Consider the following 14,843-nt stretch of genomic DNA (forward strand, 5'->3'; position numbering starts at 1 on the left):
TTTTATTCTAAGATGATAGGTTCAGATTGAGTCATTATATGTTTATATGTAGATGATATGTTAATCTTTAGTCCTAATGTGAATATTATTAATGAGACTAAGAATCTTCTGTCTTCTAAATTTGAAATGAAAAACCTTGGTGAAGCAATGTGATTTTTGGAGTTAAAATCAAAAGAAGTCTTAATGGTTTCTCTTTTTGTCAGTCTCATTACAATGAAAAGATGTTGAAAAAGTTTGATTGTTTTGATGTAGTTCCAGTGAGAACTCCTTATCATCCTAGCATAAACTTGAAGAAGAATAAAGAATGTAGTGTTTCTAAAACTAAATACGCTAAAATAATTGGGAGTGTAATGTTTTTCATGAACTATACGCGTCTTGATATAGCTTATGTTGTTAGTAGATTGAGTAGATATACTCATAATCCAAGTAGTGAACACTAGAATGCTCTTCATCGGTTGCTAAGTTATTTGAGAGGTACTACGAATTGGTGTTTCATTTTAACAAATTTTATGTTGTTTTAGAAAGTTTTTGTGATGCATAATGGGTAACTGACAATGATGAAGTTAGCTCCACCAGTAGCTATGCACATTCTACCATGGAATCAGAATTCATTGCTCTCAAGTTGGCAGGACAAGAAGCTTAATGGCTGAGAAATCTTTTGGCAGATATGCCTTTTTGGGGAAGTCAAGCTTCACCAGTTTCTCTTCACTGTGACTCACAAGCAGTAATTGGAATTGAATAAAATAGTGTGTACAATAGTAATAATAATAAAAGGATATATTCGTATCAGACATGGTGTATTTAAACAGTTGTTGAAACTGGGTGTTATTTCCTTGGAATATGCCAGGTCCGAAAGAAATTTTCCGAATCCTATGACCAATGGCTTGAAACTAAAATAATCCTTGAAACGTCGAGGGGGATGGGTCTAAATCCCATTGATTGAGGTAATGTGGTGGACCAGTTAGGCCTCAATGTTCACCACATTTCTATCCCTATGGCGTGAGGCAGTGTTTTATAAGGTTGAGCTTATTTTTCTCTTAATGATTCTATAGCCGAAAGGTTGTCTATTTGAGATAGACATGATGGAGTCACCTACGTGAGTGTAAAGGTATAGTCTCCTTTTATGGAAGACTTGGGTCGTCTTTTTAGAGCACTCATAAGACCCAAGGTGTGTGTTCATGACCTTAAAAGCACTTTGTTTGTATCGTGCAGGTTGCTTAAAATTTAAGGATATAGTATGTGTTATGGAGGTCTCAATTTATATCCATTCAGTTCAAGAGTTTTTCACTTTGTGGTTATTGATTTGTTGTCCCATTTTCACTATGTGTTAATTCAAATGGAAAGATATTGACACTTAAGTACATGTACCTTCCTTTTGTCCAAAAGTTTGTTCTTACTCTTTATCTTTGCATTGGTGGGGGATTGTTGAGTTAATACTATAGTTGAGTTAATTCTAACTATGTTAATTAATTCTAATACAAAGATATAACAACAATACGTTTCAAAAGAGAAAACATATCCATTCAATTGAACAAACAAGAGGTTTCTATAAAAGTGAAATAATGGCCTTTAATGCCATTAATCTTGACAATCCGTTTCTTAATATGAAAAAGAAAAAATACCTCTTCTATTTCAAACTCCTTCTCTTGAAATATCTATATAAAAATGACAATTTGTGAGCATAAAAAATACAACATCAACCATAAAGGAAAAGAAAAAAGAATTTCCCTCCTTTCATCATACTCTTTATATATTTTTGGGCATTTGGTTTTGCGCAACCTCCAAACTCTTAGCCAGGAGTGCACGTGTTGTAGAGTAACTATGAAACCTTGGGGAGCGACCGTCTATACTGATTTGCATTAAGGTCAAGTCGAAATCGCTTTCAAGGCATTGACTTGCCACGACACAGTATTTGTGGTAAGTTCTTTACTACTTTATAATTCCAATCTAATATCAATATTGTAGTATTTTTCCTAACAGTATTATTTTTTCTAAACCTTTATTGTTGGAGTAGAAATAAAGTATCACAAACTGGTAGAATCTGCACTAAATTTTATTTCATTTCCAAATAAAAATTTTTTGATTCCATTTATCAATACAAAAAAATAATCCCACTATTACTAAACATCAAAACTCCATTGTTAAAATATACAGGGAAAAAATCTGAAATAATACTATTAGCTATATACATTTTAATAAAGAATTTCCTAGCTAATTCATGTTTTTACTATAAAAATCACTAATTGATTGTAAGATTTGATAATCGGCTCCAAATAATTCTTCAATAGTTGTTTCTACTTTCATTGTCCAAATCTATGTTGGATATTTATTTTATTGGTACACTAAAATAAATCTCAAAAGGAAAAAATAAAATCTGAAAAGTCAAATTGCGTGAATATTCCAAGAGAAAGAACATTATATTATTGTTTGTGTCTTTCCAAACTAGAAATTCTTCTTTATTTTAAAAAATAAAATAAAATAAAATTAGGGTTAGAGAAAGAGAAAATATAGGAGGGGTTACAAAGTAGGAGTCAAACCCTCACCAATAAATTGAAACTTCTGCGAGTCAATCAATATAACTACTAAGATTCTCCAACTAGCAGTTCTTTGTATGTAATGATCATTATTTCTTAATAAGTATGTAAGATTATTTACAATCTCTCTTCAAATGCATAAATTATTCTTCATTTCTATCGAGTGTTTATAATTTTCATTAATAGCAATATGAGGGTGAAATTATGTGTGTGTGTGTGTGTATATATATGTGTGTGTGTGTGTGTGTGTGTGTGTGTGTGTGTCAAGACCCAATTTGCAAGTCGTGATGGCACCTATGTTCCCAACAAATAGGTAAGCCAATCCAACATATTAACCCAACTAAACCAACAAATGAGTAAAAAGACTAACACTTAGCAAGAATCTCCAACATTGAGTTCCTTATAAGTACGAAATGCGGAAGCTAAAATATATCACCCCAAGAATTTGGTGTCTTAAGTACAAGAGCTTCTAAAATTCGATGCAAGTCTGAAACTAAATGACAAATCTAACATAAGAGATATCATGTTTGAATACTAATAACAGAATAAATAAAAGATAGAGGGAGGTGCGGGCCACGGAACAGCCAAGCAGCTCACCACAACTCCAAGCTCGGACTCAAATTGCTCCACGAGATGTGCTTCTACTCGGAATCGAATCTGCACCATAAAGAGTGCAACAAGCATAGTATGAGTACGAAACCACGTGTACCTAGTATGTCTCATTGACTGACAACGAAGAAGTAGTGACGGGAGTTATATAAGAAAATAAATTCTTAGATTGTACAAGTATATATATATATATATATATATATATATATATATATATATATATATATATATATATATTACACTTACTATTAAGTTTCATCAATAAAGGAAATCAACATTTAATATTTTCCAAACACCAAGCGAAACATATAGTCATCAAGAATGAATGATGGGATGAAATGCAATGCAATATGATGCCATGTAATGATATGTCTCAAAATATCCAGTACTCACTCAACCGTATATACATGATACGCCTCGGAAATACATCGAGAGTTCATGACCCATGGGGGACTCGCGAGGTCCATATACCGACAGGGACGATCTCCACGTGTCTGTGCGGACGATCTCAATGCACTATCATAATATCAAATAATTTTCGCACGGACGGTCTCCACGTGCCCAAATTACAATCTTAACATCGCACCATCCCCAGCACGGACGATCTCCACGTGCCCAACTTATACTCAGTCTCATCTCTATGCATGTGCACAATATTGTTTCAATAGAGGGGATGATGATGCATCTCAATCAATCAATATGAATATAACACATAACCACCTCAATTATCTCAACTATACGTGTGAAATAAATAAAACACAATCACACAAGGAATTCAAGTCAATAATATATAAGCTAATGTCCATATGCTTTGGCATTCTCAAATTTCAATCCACATTCTATAATAGAAATTTTCCGTTTTATAACACAGGTACTCGTACCAATGCCCGTCACACCATTGATACGAGACCACCATATTTTCCCCTTACCCCTTTGTCTATTTTTATTTTTAATCTTTAATTAGAAAAACGTCCTTCAACAAGTCTAACAAGTCTTAACATACCTTAGATGCCGAGCTTGTGTCACGAATCTTTTAAGATTTTTCCTTTCCTTTTCGCAAGGTTTCGGAACGTTCCCAATCTACCAATTTAGCAATATTCGTAAGTAAGCAATTTTTGTAGACATTCAAATTATTATATATCTATCATAGACGCTAACACTCACTCAATTTTTTCAACAAACTCCATATCTTGATATATATTGGCATGCCAAATTTTTTATACTTGCTAAATTTCAAGCCAAGAACTTAACTCTAACCTCTTCAAATGGACTAAAATTCAATCCCAATATATTAAAAACTAGCATTTTAATATATGAATAAAATATGAACCAAAATTCCACCCATTGGCAGAAGTGGAACGCCCCTCCCCCCTTTTCACGTTTTTTTTTCTTTCTTTGTTGGCACTGCCCATTTCAAACATCTCCCACTATATAATCCAAACATAAAAACATAAAAAAAAACTTCCACCATTAATTTCCAATTAAAAAATCTATTATCATTGTATACATTATTATTATTATTATTATTGCAGAAACCCATTTGTAAACAAGTGCCAATTTTCTAGAATATTTATCAAATTCCAATCATTAGCAATCATTGACAATGATTGGCTCAATCTTATTCCTACCATTCTGAAACTAACAATATATATAATAAATTCTTTTGACAAAATCATAGAAAACATTAACCTGCAGCCATTCAACTATTCGACTTCGTTCGATTTATATATATATATATATATATATATATTTGAATACTAACCCAATTGCTAACAATGTAATATAATTTAGTAATCATCACCAACTTACCCATTATTTCTTATCACCCATTATCAATACAACATAAAATAATAACACAATCCCAAGCACTCCGACAATATATTACTATATATTGAATTGAAAAGAACGAATATCTCATATCTTTACCTGAACAAAGGCTACGATTTTTCTCCCTCTCGCTTGTCGCCTGTGGTAAGGTTTCGCCTCCCCACTTTTCGTTTTCCTTTTCTTCTAAATAAGAAATTATTAACCGTGAAACTCCACTAACCTATTATCTAATTATTTTTTTAATAAAGGTTTCATCAATTGGGTACTCATAGTTATCGAATAGTTTAAAAATACCCCTTTAAATTTTCAAAAAGAGTCAAACTAGTCCTAGTTTTTAAAACAACCTAGTGGGTCGTTACATCACCTACCACTTAAACAAATGTTCGTCCTCGAACGGGAAAAGAAAAGAGCTAACCTGAATGCTCAAAAAGATGAGGATATTTACTCCTCATGTCTGACACTGTCTCCCATGTAGCCTCCTCCACTGGACGATGCTTCCACTGAACCTTTACTGAAGCAATCTCCTTGGACCTCAGCTTCCGAATTTGCCTATCCAAAATGATGACCGACTCTTCCTCAAAAGTCAAATTCTGATCAAGTAACACTGAATCCCATTGAATCACATGATCACCACCCTGATGATACTTCTTAAGCATTGAAATATGAAATACAGGATGAATACCTGACAAACCAGGTGGCAAAGCCAACTGATACGCCACCTCACTAATACGCTCAACAATCTCGAAAGGACCAATGTACCTTGGACTCAACTTGCCCTTCTTTCCAAATCTCATCACACCCTTCATGGGTGAAACCTTAAGTAAAACCCTCTCTCCAACCATAAACTCCAAATCACGAACCTTCCTATCTGCGTAACTCTTTTGCCTGCTCTGAGCCATGAGAAGTCTATCTTGGATCAACTTGACCTTGTCCAAGGACTCCCTCAACAAATCTGTACCCCATGGACTAACCTCAAATGCATCAAACCAGCCAATTGGAGATCGACATCTCCTACCATACAGAGCCTCAAATGGTGCAATCTCAATGCTTGAGTGATAACTATTATTGTAAGCAAACTCCGCTAGAGGCAAGAACTGGTCCCACTGACCACCAAAGTCAATCACACATGCCCGTAACATATCCTCAAGAACCTGAATAGTCCGTCAGATTGACCATCAGTCTGAGGGTGAAAGGCTGTACTAAGATCCACTTGAGTGCCCAACTCTTTCTGCATAGACCGCCAGAATTGAGATGTAAATTGGGTGCCACGATCTGAAATAATAGATATAGGAACCCCATGCAAACGAACTATCTCTTGAATATAGATCTTGGCTAACTTCTCTGAGTTATAGGTAGTCTAAACTGGTACAAAGTGTGCAGACTTAGTCAGTCGATCCACGATGACCCATATAGCATCAAACTTACCCAAGGTACGTGGCAACCCTACCACAAAGTCCATAGCACTGCGCTCCCACTTCAACTATGGTATGGGCATCCTCTGAGTCATACCTCCAGGATTTTGGTGTTCATACTTCACTTGCTGACAATTCAAACATCGAGATACAAAATCTACTATGTCCCTCTTCATAAGACACCACCAATAGTGTTGCTTCAAGTCACAATACATCTTAGTAGCCCCCGGACGAATAGAGTACCTCAAACTATGAGCCTCCTCCATGATCTATCTAGTCAAATCACCTGTACGAGGAACACATATACGACCCTTAATCCTCAAAACTCCCTCACTATCAAGAATTGCAGCCTTGGCTTCTCCTTTTAAAACCTTGTCCCTAATCTTACATAAATCACCATCATCAAACTGTTGAGCCCGAATCTGCTCCAACAAGGATGACCTAGCCTCCATATAAGCCAACACCTTACCAGATTCTGAAATATCAAGTCTCACAAAGCTATTGGCCAGGGATTGGACATCCCTAGCTAAGGGACGCTCGCCAACTTGTAACATGTCTAGGCTACCCATACTCACCGCCTTCCGACTCAAGGCATCTGCTACAACATTTTCTTTGCCTGGGTGATAAAGAATAGTCATATCGTAGTCTTTGAGCAACTCCAACCATCTCTTTTGCCTCAAATTTAGATCCCTCTGATTGAATTTATACTGGAGATTACGATGATCTGTGAACATCTCACAATGCACACCATATAGATAATGCCTCCAAATCTTTAATGCAAACACCACAACCGCCAACTCTAAATCATGAATAGGGTAGTTCTTCTCATGAACCTTTAACTGCCTCGAAGCATAAGCTATCACCCTTCCCTTCTGCATCAACATACAACCAAGACCAACCCGAGAAGCATCACAATATACGACAAAACCCTCTCCCTCCACGGGTAGGGTCAAAATTGGAGCAGTAGTCAATAAAGTCTTGAGCTTTTGGAAACTAACCTCACATTCGTCTGACCACTGAAAAGTCACCTCCTTTTGTGTCAATCTAGTTAATGGAGATGCAATGGATGAGAAACCCTCAACAAACCATCGATAATAACCTGCAAGGCCCAAGAAACTCCGAATCTCAGTAACTGAAGTAGGTCTGACCCAATCTCTAACCGCCTCAATCTTCTTAGGATCCACCATGATACCCTCCTTGGACACTACATGTCCCAAGAAAGCTACCGAACTAAAACAAAACTCACACTTTGAAAACTTTGCATAAAGTTTCTTCTCCTTTAGAATCCCAAGAACAATCCTCAAATGATGCTCATGCTCCTCCTTAGTGTGTGAGTATATCAATATATCATCTATGAAGACAATAACAAAGGAATCTAAATACGGTCTGAACACTCCATTCATCAAGTCCATAAAAGTTGCAGGTGCATTAGTCAGTTTGAAAGACATCACCAAAAACTCGTAATGACCATAACGTGTTCGAAAAGCCATCTTAGGGATATCCTCCGCCCTAACCTTCAGCTGATGATAGCCAGATCTCAAGTCAATTTTGGAGAAAACTGAAGCACCCTACAACTAATCAAATAAATCATCAATACGAGGTATCGGATACTTATTTCTGATGGTTACCTTGTTCAACTACCGATAGTCAATACACATACGCACAGATCCATCCTTCTTCTTCACAAATAACACTGGAGCACCACAAGGAGATACACTTGGTCTAATAAAACCTTTGCTCAACAAATCCTGCAACTACCCCTTCAACTCTTTCAATTCAGCCGGTACCATACGATAAGGAGGAATGGAAATAGGCCGAGTGTCTGGCTCCACATCAATACAAAAATCAATGTCACGATCTGGTGGAAGACCTAGAAAATCGGTCGGAAATACTTCTAAAAATTCACTCACTACTGGAATAGACTCAAGCATAGGAGTCTCAATACTAGTATCTCGAATGTGGGCCAAGTACGCCAAACATCCTCTCTGGACCAACTGACGAGCCTTAAGGAATGATATCACACCCTTAGAAGGATGACTAAGAGTACCTCTCCATTTTACTATAGGAATTCCAGGCATCGCTAAAGTGATGGTCTTGGCATGACAATTTAAAATTGCGTGGTAAAAAGATAACCAATCCATACCAAGAATCACATCAAAATCTATCATATCTAAGACCTTTAAATCTGCATGAGTGTCACACCCTATCAAAGTAACAGTACATAAACGATACACCTGATCTACAACTACAGAATCCTCGACAGGAGTAGAAACACATATCGGCAAATCAACAGACTCACACAATATATCCAGACTAGGAGAAAAATATGTGGACACATAAGAATAAGTAGACCCTGGATCAAATAATACAGTAGCTGATCGATTGACAAACCGGAATAATACCTGTGATAACAGCATCTGAAGCCTCAGCCTCTATTCTACCTGGAAAAGCATAACAGCGAGAACGACCTCCATCAGATTGTGAACCTCCACGACCACCACCTCGACCAGAAGGAGAACCACCTCTACCTAAATGAGAACCACCTCTACCATTCTGTGCACCACCCCTTGCTGGAGGTTGTGCAGCCTGGAAGTCGAAACCTGAGAACCCTGATGTAAGCCACCACGTCTGGTCCTAGGGCAGTCTCTCACAAAGTGTCCCATATCACCACACTCAAAGCAACCCCTACGAGACGCCGGCTGATGAGAGGAACCGGAATGACCAGAATGCCCTCCACGAACTAGAGGTCTAGAAGATGAACCCTGCGAAGTATGTACCGAACTTGAAGAGTTATGCCCAGCGTAACCAGCCTCAGACGCTGGTATAGCAGCATGAATGGGTCTGCTGGACTGAGGGTGATAACCGCTGCCCAAGTAACCCCGACTCCTAGGCGGAGCACCACCATAATCACCTGAATAACGAGTCCTCTTGCCCTCTCGCTGCTCAAATCCCTCACGTCGAATCATCTCCAACTTCTTAGCAGCATCTACCACTTTCTGGAATGGAACACCAGAAGCAGCAACCTGAGAAACTCCTAGACGGATCGGAATAATCAACCCCTTAACAAACCTCCTCACTCTCTCAGCCTCTGTGGGAAGTATCATCGAAGCATGCCTAGACAAGGCATGAAATTTACCCTCATACTCTGCAACTGACATACCATTTTGCTGCAAACCCTCAAATTCGTCCCTCTTGCGCTCCCTCTCACTGCGTGGAACAAATTTGGATAGAAATACCTGAGTAAACTCAGTCCAGGATAGTGGATGGGATCCAGCTGGCCTACTACTAATATAATCCCTCCACCACTGCTTAGCAGAGCCAGTCATCTGAAACGCTATGTAGTCAACTCCATGAGACTCCACTAATAAATGATTATGCAACCTCTCATGACAACTAACTATGAATTCATATGCATCCTCAGCTAAGTCACTAGTATAAGTAGGAGGATTCATTAGTCTGAACCTCCAAAACATCTTTTGCTCATCAATAGTCATAGAATGCCTGTTCACCAAATGTGATTTCATATTTGGAAACTCCATACTATCTAAATGAGGAGCTACAACGGCAGCTGGCTGAGTCCTGGGAGTCTGAGAATCTGGAGCAACTATCAGATCTGGAGTTTGACCTCCAACACGGGTCTGTGAGCCATCAAAAGTGACAGGCAAAGCTCCTGCCTGGGCCATCCCCTCTAGGATTCCTAACATACGAGCCAAGGTATCTTGAAGAACTGGGGGGACAATAATACTGGTTGGAGCCTGAGCTGGCCCATCCCCCTCGACACGATCTTGCACATCCCCATGAATAACCTCTCCATTAGGAGGTACGGCCCTATCACGATCCTGGGTAGCTACTGGTACTTGAACATCCACAGGTGTTGCAACACGGCCCCTACCCCAACCTCGAGCTCGTCTCCTACCTCTACCTCTGATAGTGTTCCCAGAAGCAGGCACAGGAATAGGATCCTGACCACCACTTGCCGATGTACGATTCCTCGCCATCTGAGAGAGAATGAAATATCAAGATTAGAATTTCTACAAGGTCAAGTGTGCACGATAATGAATAAAAGAACAGATTATTTCCTAAATGTCCTATAGCCTCTCGAAGATAGGTATGGACGTCTTCATACCGATCCGCAAGACTCTACTAGACATTGCTCTTGTACTCTTGAGACCGATGAACCTAGGGATCTGATACCAAATTTGTAACGACCCAATTTTCAAGTCGTGATGGCACCTATGTTCCCAACCAATATGTAAGCCAATCAAACATATTAACCCAACTAAACCAACAAATGAGTAAAAAGACTAACACTTAGCAAGAATCTCCAACATTGAGTTCCTTATAAGTACGAAATGCGGAAGCTAAAATATATCACCCCAAGAATTTGGTGTCTTAAGTACAAGAGCTTCTAAAATTCGATGAAAGTCTGAAACTAAATGACAAATCTAACATAAGAGATATCCTGTTTGAATACTAATAACAGAATAAATAAAAGATAGAGGGAGGTGTGGGCGGCCACAGAATAGCCAAGCAGCTCACTACAACTCCAAGCTCGGACTCAAATTGCTCCACGAGATGTGCTTCTACTCGGAATCGAATCTGCACCACAAAGAGTGCAACAAGCGTAGTATGAGTACGAAACCACGTGTACCCAGTATGTCTCATTGACCGACAACGAACAAGTAGTGACGGGAGTTACATAAGAAAATAAATTCTTAGATTGTACAAGTATATATATATATATATTACACTTACTATTTAAGTTTCATCAATAAAGGAAATCAACATTTAATATTTTCCAAACACCAAGCGAAGCATATAGTCATCAAGAATGAATGATGGGATGAAATGCAATGCAATATGATGCCATGTAATGATATGTCTCATAATACCCAGTACTCACTCAACCGTATATACATGATACTCCTCGGAAATACATCGGGATTTCATGACCCATGGGGGACTCGCGAGGTCCATATACCGACACGGACGATCTCCACGTGTCTGTGCGGACGATCTCAATGCACTATCATAATATCAAACAATTTTCGCACGGACGGTCTCCACGTGCTCAAATTACAATCTTAACATCTCACCATCCCCAACCCGGATGATCTCCACGTGCCCAACTTATACTCAGTCTCATCTCTATGCATGTGCACAATATTATTTCAATAGAGGGGATGATGACGCATCTCAATCAATCAATATGAATATAACACATAACCACCTCAATTATCTCAACTATACGGGTGAAATAAATAAAACACAATCACACAAGGAATTCAAGTCAATAATATATCAGCTAATGCCCATATGCTTTGGCATTCTCAAATTTCAATCCACATTCTATAATAGAAATTTTCCATTTTATAACACCGGTACTCGTACCAATGCCCGTCACACCATTGATACGAGACCACCATATTTTCCCCTTACCCCTTTGTCTATTTTTATTTTTAATCTTTAATTAGGAAAACGTCCTTCAACAAGTCTAACAAGTCTTAACATACCTTAGATGTCGAGCTTGTGCCACGAATCTTTTAAGATTTTTCCTTTCCTTTTCGTAAGGTTTCGGAACGTTCCCAATCTACCAATTTTGCAATATTCGTAAGTAAGCAATTTTTGTAGACATTCAAATTATTATATGTCTATCATAGACGCTAACACTCACTCATTTTTTTCAACAAACTCCAAATCTTGATATATATTGGAATGCCAAATTTTTCATACTTGCTAAATTTCAAGCCAAGAACTTAACTCTAACCTCTTCAAATGGACTAAAATTCAATGTTAGATCATATAAAATAACACCTAATAATTAATTACCAATCCCAATATATTAAAAACTAGCATTTTAATATATGAATAAAATATGAACCAAATTTCCACCCATTGGCAGAAGCGGAACGCCCCTCCCCCCCTTTTCACGTTTTTTTTTCTTTCTTCGTTGGCACTGCCCATTTCAAACATCTCCCACTATATAATCCAAACATAAAAACATAAAAAAAAACTTCCACCATTAATTTCCCATTAAAAAATCTATTATCATTGTATACATTATTATTATTCTTTTTTTTTTTGCAGAAACCCATTTTAAACAAGTGCCAATTTTCTAGAATATTTATCAAATTTCAATCATTGGCAATCATTGACAATGATTGGCTCAATCTTATTCCTACCATTCTGAAACTAACAATATATATAATAAATTCTTTTGACAAAATCACAGAAAACATTAACCTGCAGCCATTCAACTATTCGACTTCGATCGATTTATATATATATATATATATATATATATATATATATATATATATATATTTGAATACTAACCCAATTGCTAACAATGTAATATAATTTAGTAATAATCACCAACTTACCCATTATTTATTATCACCCATTATCAATATAACATAAAATAATAACACAATCCCAAGCACTCCGACAATATATTACTATATATTGAATTGAAAAGAACGAATATCTCATATCTTTACCTGAACAAAGGCTAAGATTTTTCTCCCTCTCGCTGGTCGCCCGTGGTAAGGTTTCGCCTCCCCACTTTTAGTTTTCCTCTTCTTCTAAATAAGAAATTATTAACCGTGAAACTCCACTAACCTATTATCTAATTATTTTTTAATAAAGGTTTCATCAATTGGGTACTCATAGTTATCTAATAGTTTAAAAATACCCCTTTAAATTTTCAAAAGGAGTCAAACTAGTCCTAGTTTTCAAAATGACCTAGCGGGTCGTTACAATGTATATATATATATATACAGTTTTTAATAAAAAATTGAAAAGGTAATATCTGTATTGATATCTTTATTCATGCTATGTTTATGCAGGAAAAGGTTTTTGAATTTTTTCAAACAATAAGTTGAACTAAGAATAAAGTTAAGTGAAGAAAAAGTGATTATAATTCGAATGACAAAATGGAGAATATTTATCAAGATTTGATAAGATCTTTGATGTGATGAGATCTCACAAGCATTGTTGTCTTTTAGAATCTCGACTTTCCAAGACAGGTAAATACATTGCTAATCTACATGTTATAGTTTCTTATACTTATATATGTACTTTATTATAAACTAAAACTTTGACAACTAAATAGAATACTTCATTTCTTCTATTTCATGTGACACTCTTTCCTCTTTAATCTACTATGAAAAAAAGTATTTTCTTAATTGAAACATGATGAACTATGAACTTCATATCTTTTTATCTTTGAAGGCATGCTTATTTTGACTCTACATGAAACAAAAAAAATTCTAAAACTTGTGGTCTTAAATACGTTGTAATATTTGTGTGACTATATAACTTCTCAATAATAGTAAAATAAAAAAATTATGAATTGATTATTTTCAAATACATACATATGTCATATATTTTTTAACAGATTGATGATAAAATGGTGTTACATAAAATCGAAAAGGAGTATATGACATTTTAAATACCACAAGTCATTATTTTTTCTTTCAAACTCATTGTGAGTTCTAATTTATAGTGTAAGGATCATAAAATATGCGTTGAATACTCTATATTAGTGCTAATATTTATATATATATTTTATGAAAGATCTATATTATACTAAACAAATTAAGCAACATATGGATTTACAGATTATTCAAAACAAGTTAGCACAACATGTTTTTTCGAACTTCAAAATTGCCAATTTCATTAAAGAAATCTTATTGATTTTCAACAAATTCATTGTTTATTACCCATATGAAGCTCTTCAAAATTCTATTGAGCTTGAAATCAAAGCCATTATTGTGAGGGGAATTGGTAAAAATCCCTAATTAATCGCAAAATTGTGTGTTGATAAGATGCATCATGCAATACAATGTTGGCGAGACTAAAATTGGAGAAAAAGGGTATATAATGGACATAACAAAGCTCAAGAAGGTGAGTCATCAATGAGGAGGAGTACCAGAGTGAGAAATAAGGTTTGAGGGTTCAAGAATGATCAAAATAATGATTGAAAAGGGAAACAAAGAAGAATGAAAAAAAATCCTTTGGCAACAATGAGTGAAGCTTACTAGAAGGTGGTCGAATTTATAGAAGATTTTTTGGTGTAATAAATTTCTTTTGTCTTGTAGTTCTGGTAAGATTTTGTAATTTATTATCAATGTAGATCAAAGACTATAATTAATCTCCTAACCCTTGTCATGTGCCTTTTTTAATATCAAGATTTTATGTTTAATTTTGAACAAAAAAGGGTCACATAATTGAATTAATTATCTTTAGTTTTGTGACTGAAATGATCAGTCAAGACCATAGCTTCTCACTAAACCATTATTATTTCACTCATTGTTTTATCTTTTTATGATTTGTAATTTATGTAATATCTAGGACATTTATCTACCAAATTTACTGTTTTCACATGTATTAAGGTTAGTCCAAATTGCACAAACAGAAAGAAGATGAAGTTGACATAATGTACTTATAATCTGAGTCC

General features: G+C 36.1%; 1 protein-coding gene across 1 annotated transcript; it reads right to left on the reverse strand.

Annotated features, from left to right (window-relative positions):
• Positions 1-5,334: 5,334 nt before the first annotated feature.
• LOC138340770 (uncharacterized) lies at positions 5,335-10,380 on the reverse strand. Its single transcript, XM_069292935.1, has 9 exons — positions 9,884-10,380; positions 9,356-9,589; positions 9,051-9,268; positions 8,785-8,991; positions 8,526-8,735; positions 6,847-7,106; positions 5,986-6,121; positions 5,477-5,922; positions 5,335-5,385 (listed from the first exon to the last, which is right to left on the reverse strand). Exons 1-9 carry the CDS (start codon positions 10,378-10,380, stop codon positions 5,335-5,337), a joined length of 2,259 nt encoding a protein of 752 aa, XP_069149036.1.
• Between the last annotated feature and the right edge of the window lie 4,463 nt (positions 10,381-14,843).

The sequence above is a fragment of the Solanum lycopersicum genome, chromosome 1 (genome assembly GCF_036512215.1).
Source record: "Solanum lycopersicum chromosome 1, SLM_r2.1".
Classification (NCBI taxonomy): domain Eukaryota; kingdom Viridiplantae; phylum Streptophyta; class Magnoliopsida; order Solanales; family Solanaceae; genus Solanum; species Solanum lycopersicum.

Coding starts and splice junctions, on each gene's coding strand:
- LOC138340770 (XM_069292935.1), bottom strand. CDS start 10,380: ATGGCGAGGAATCGTACATCGGCAAGTGGTGGTCAGGATCCTATTCCT. Junction 8,736..8,784: donor TTCAGATGCTGTTATCACAG/GTATTATTCCGG, acceptor TATTTGATCCAG/GGTCTACTTATTCTTATGTG. Junction 6,122..6,846: donor ATATTTCAGAATCTGGTAAG/GTGTTGGCTTAT, acceptor CGGACTATTCAG/GTTCTTGAGGATATGTTACG.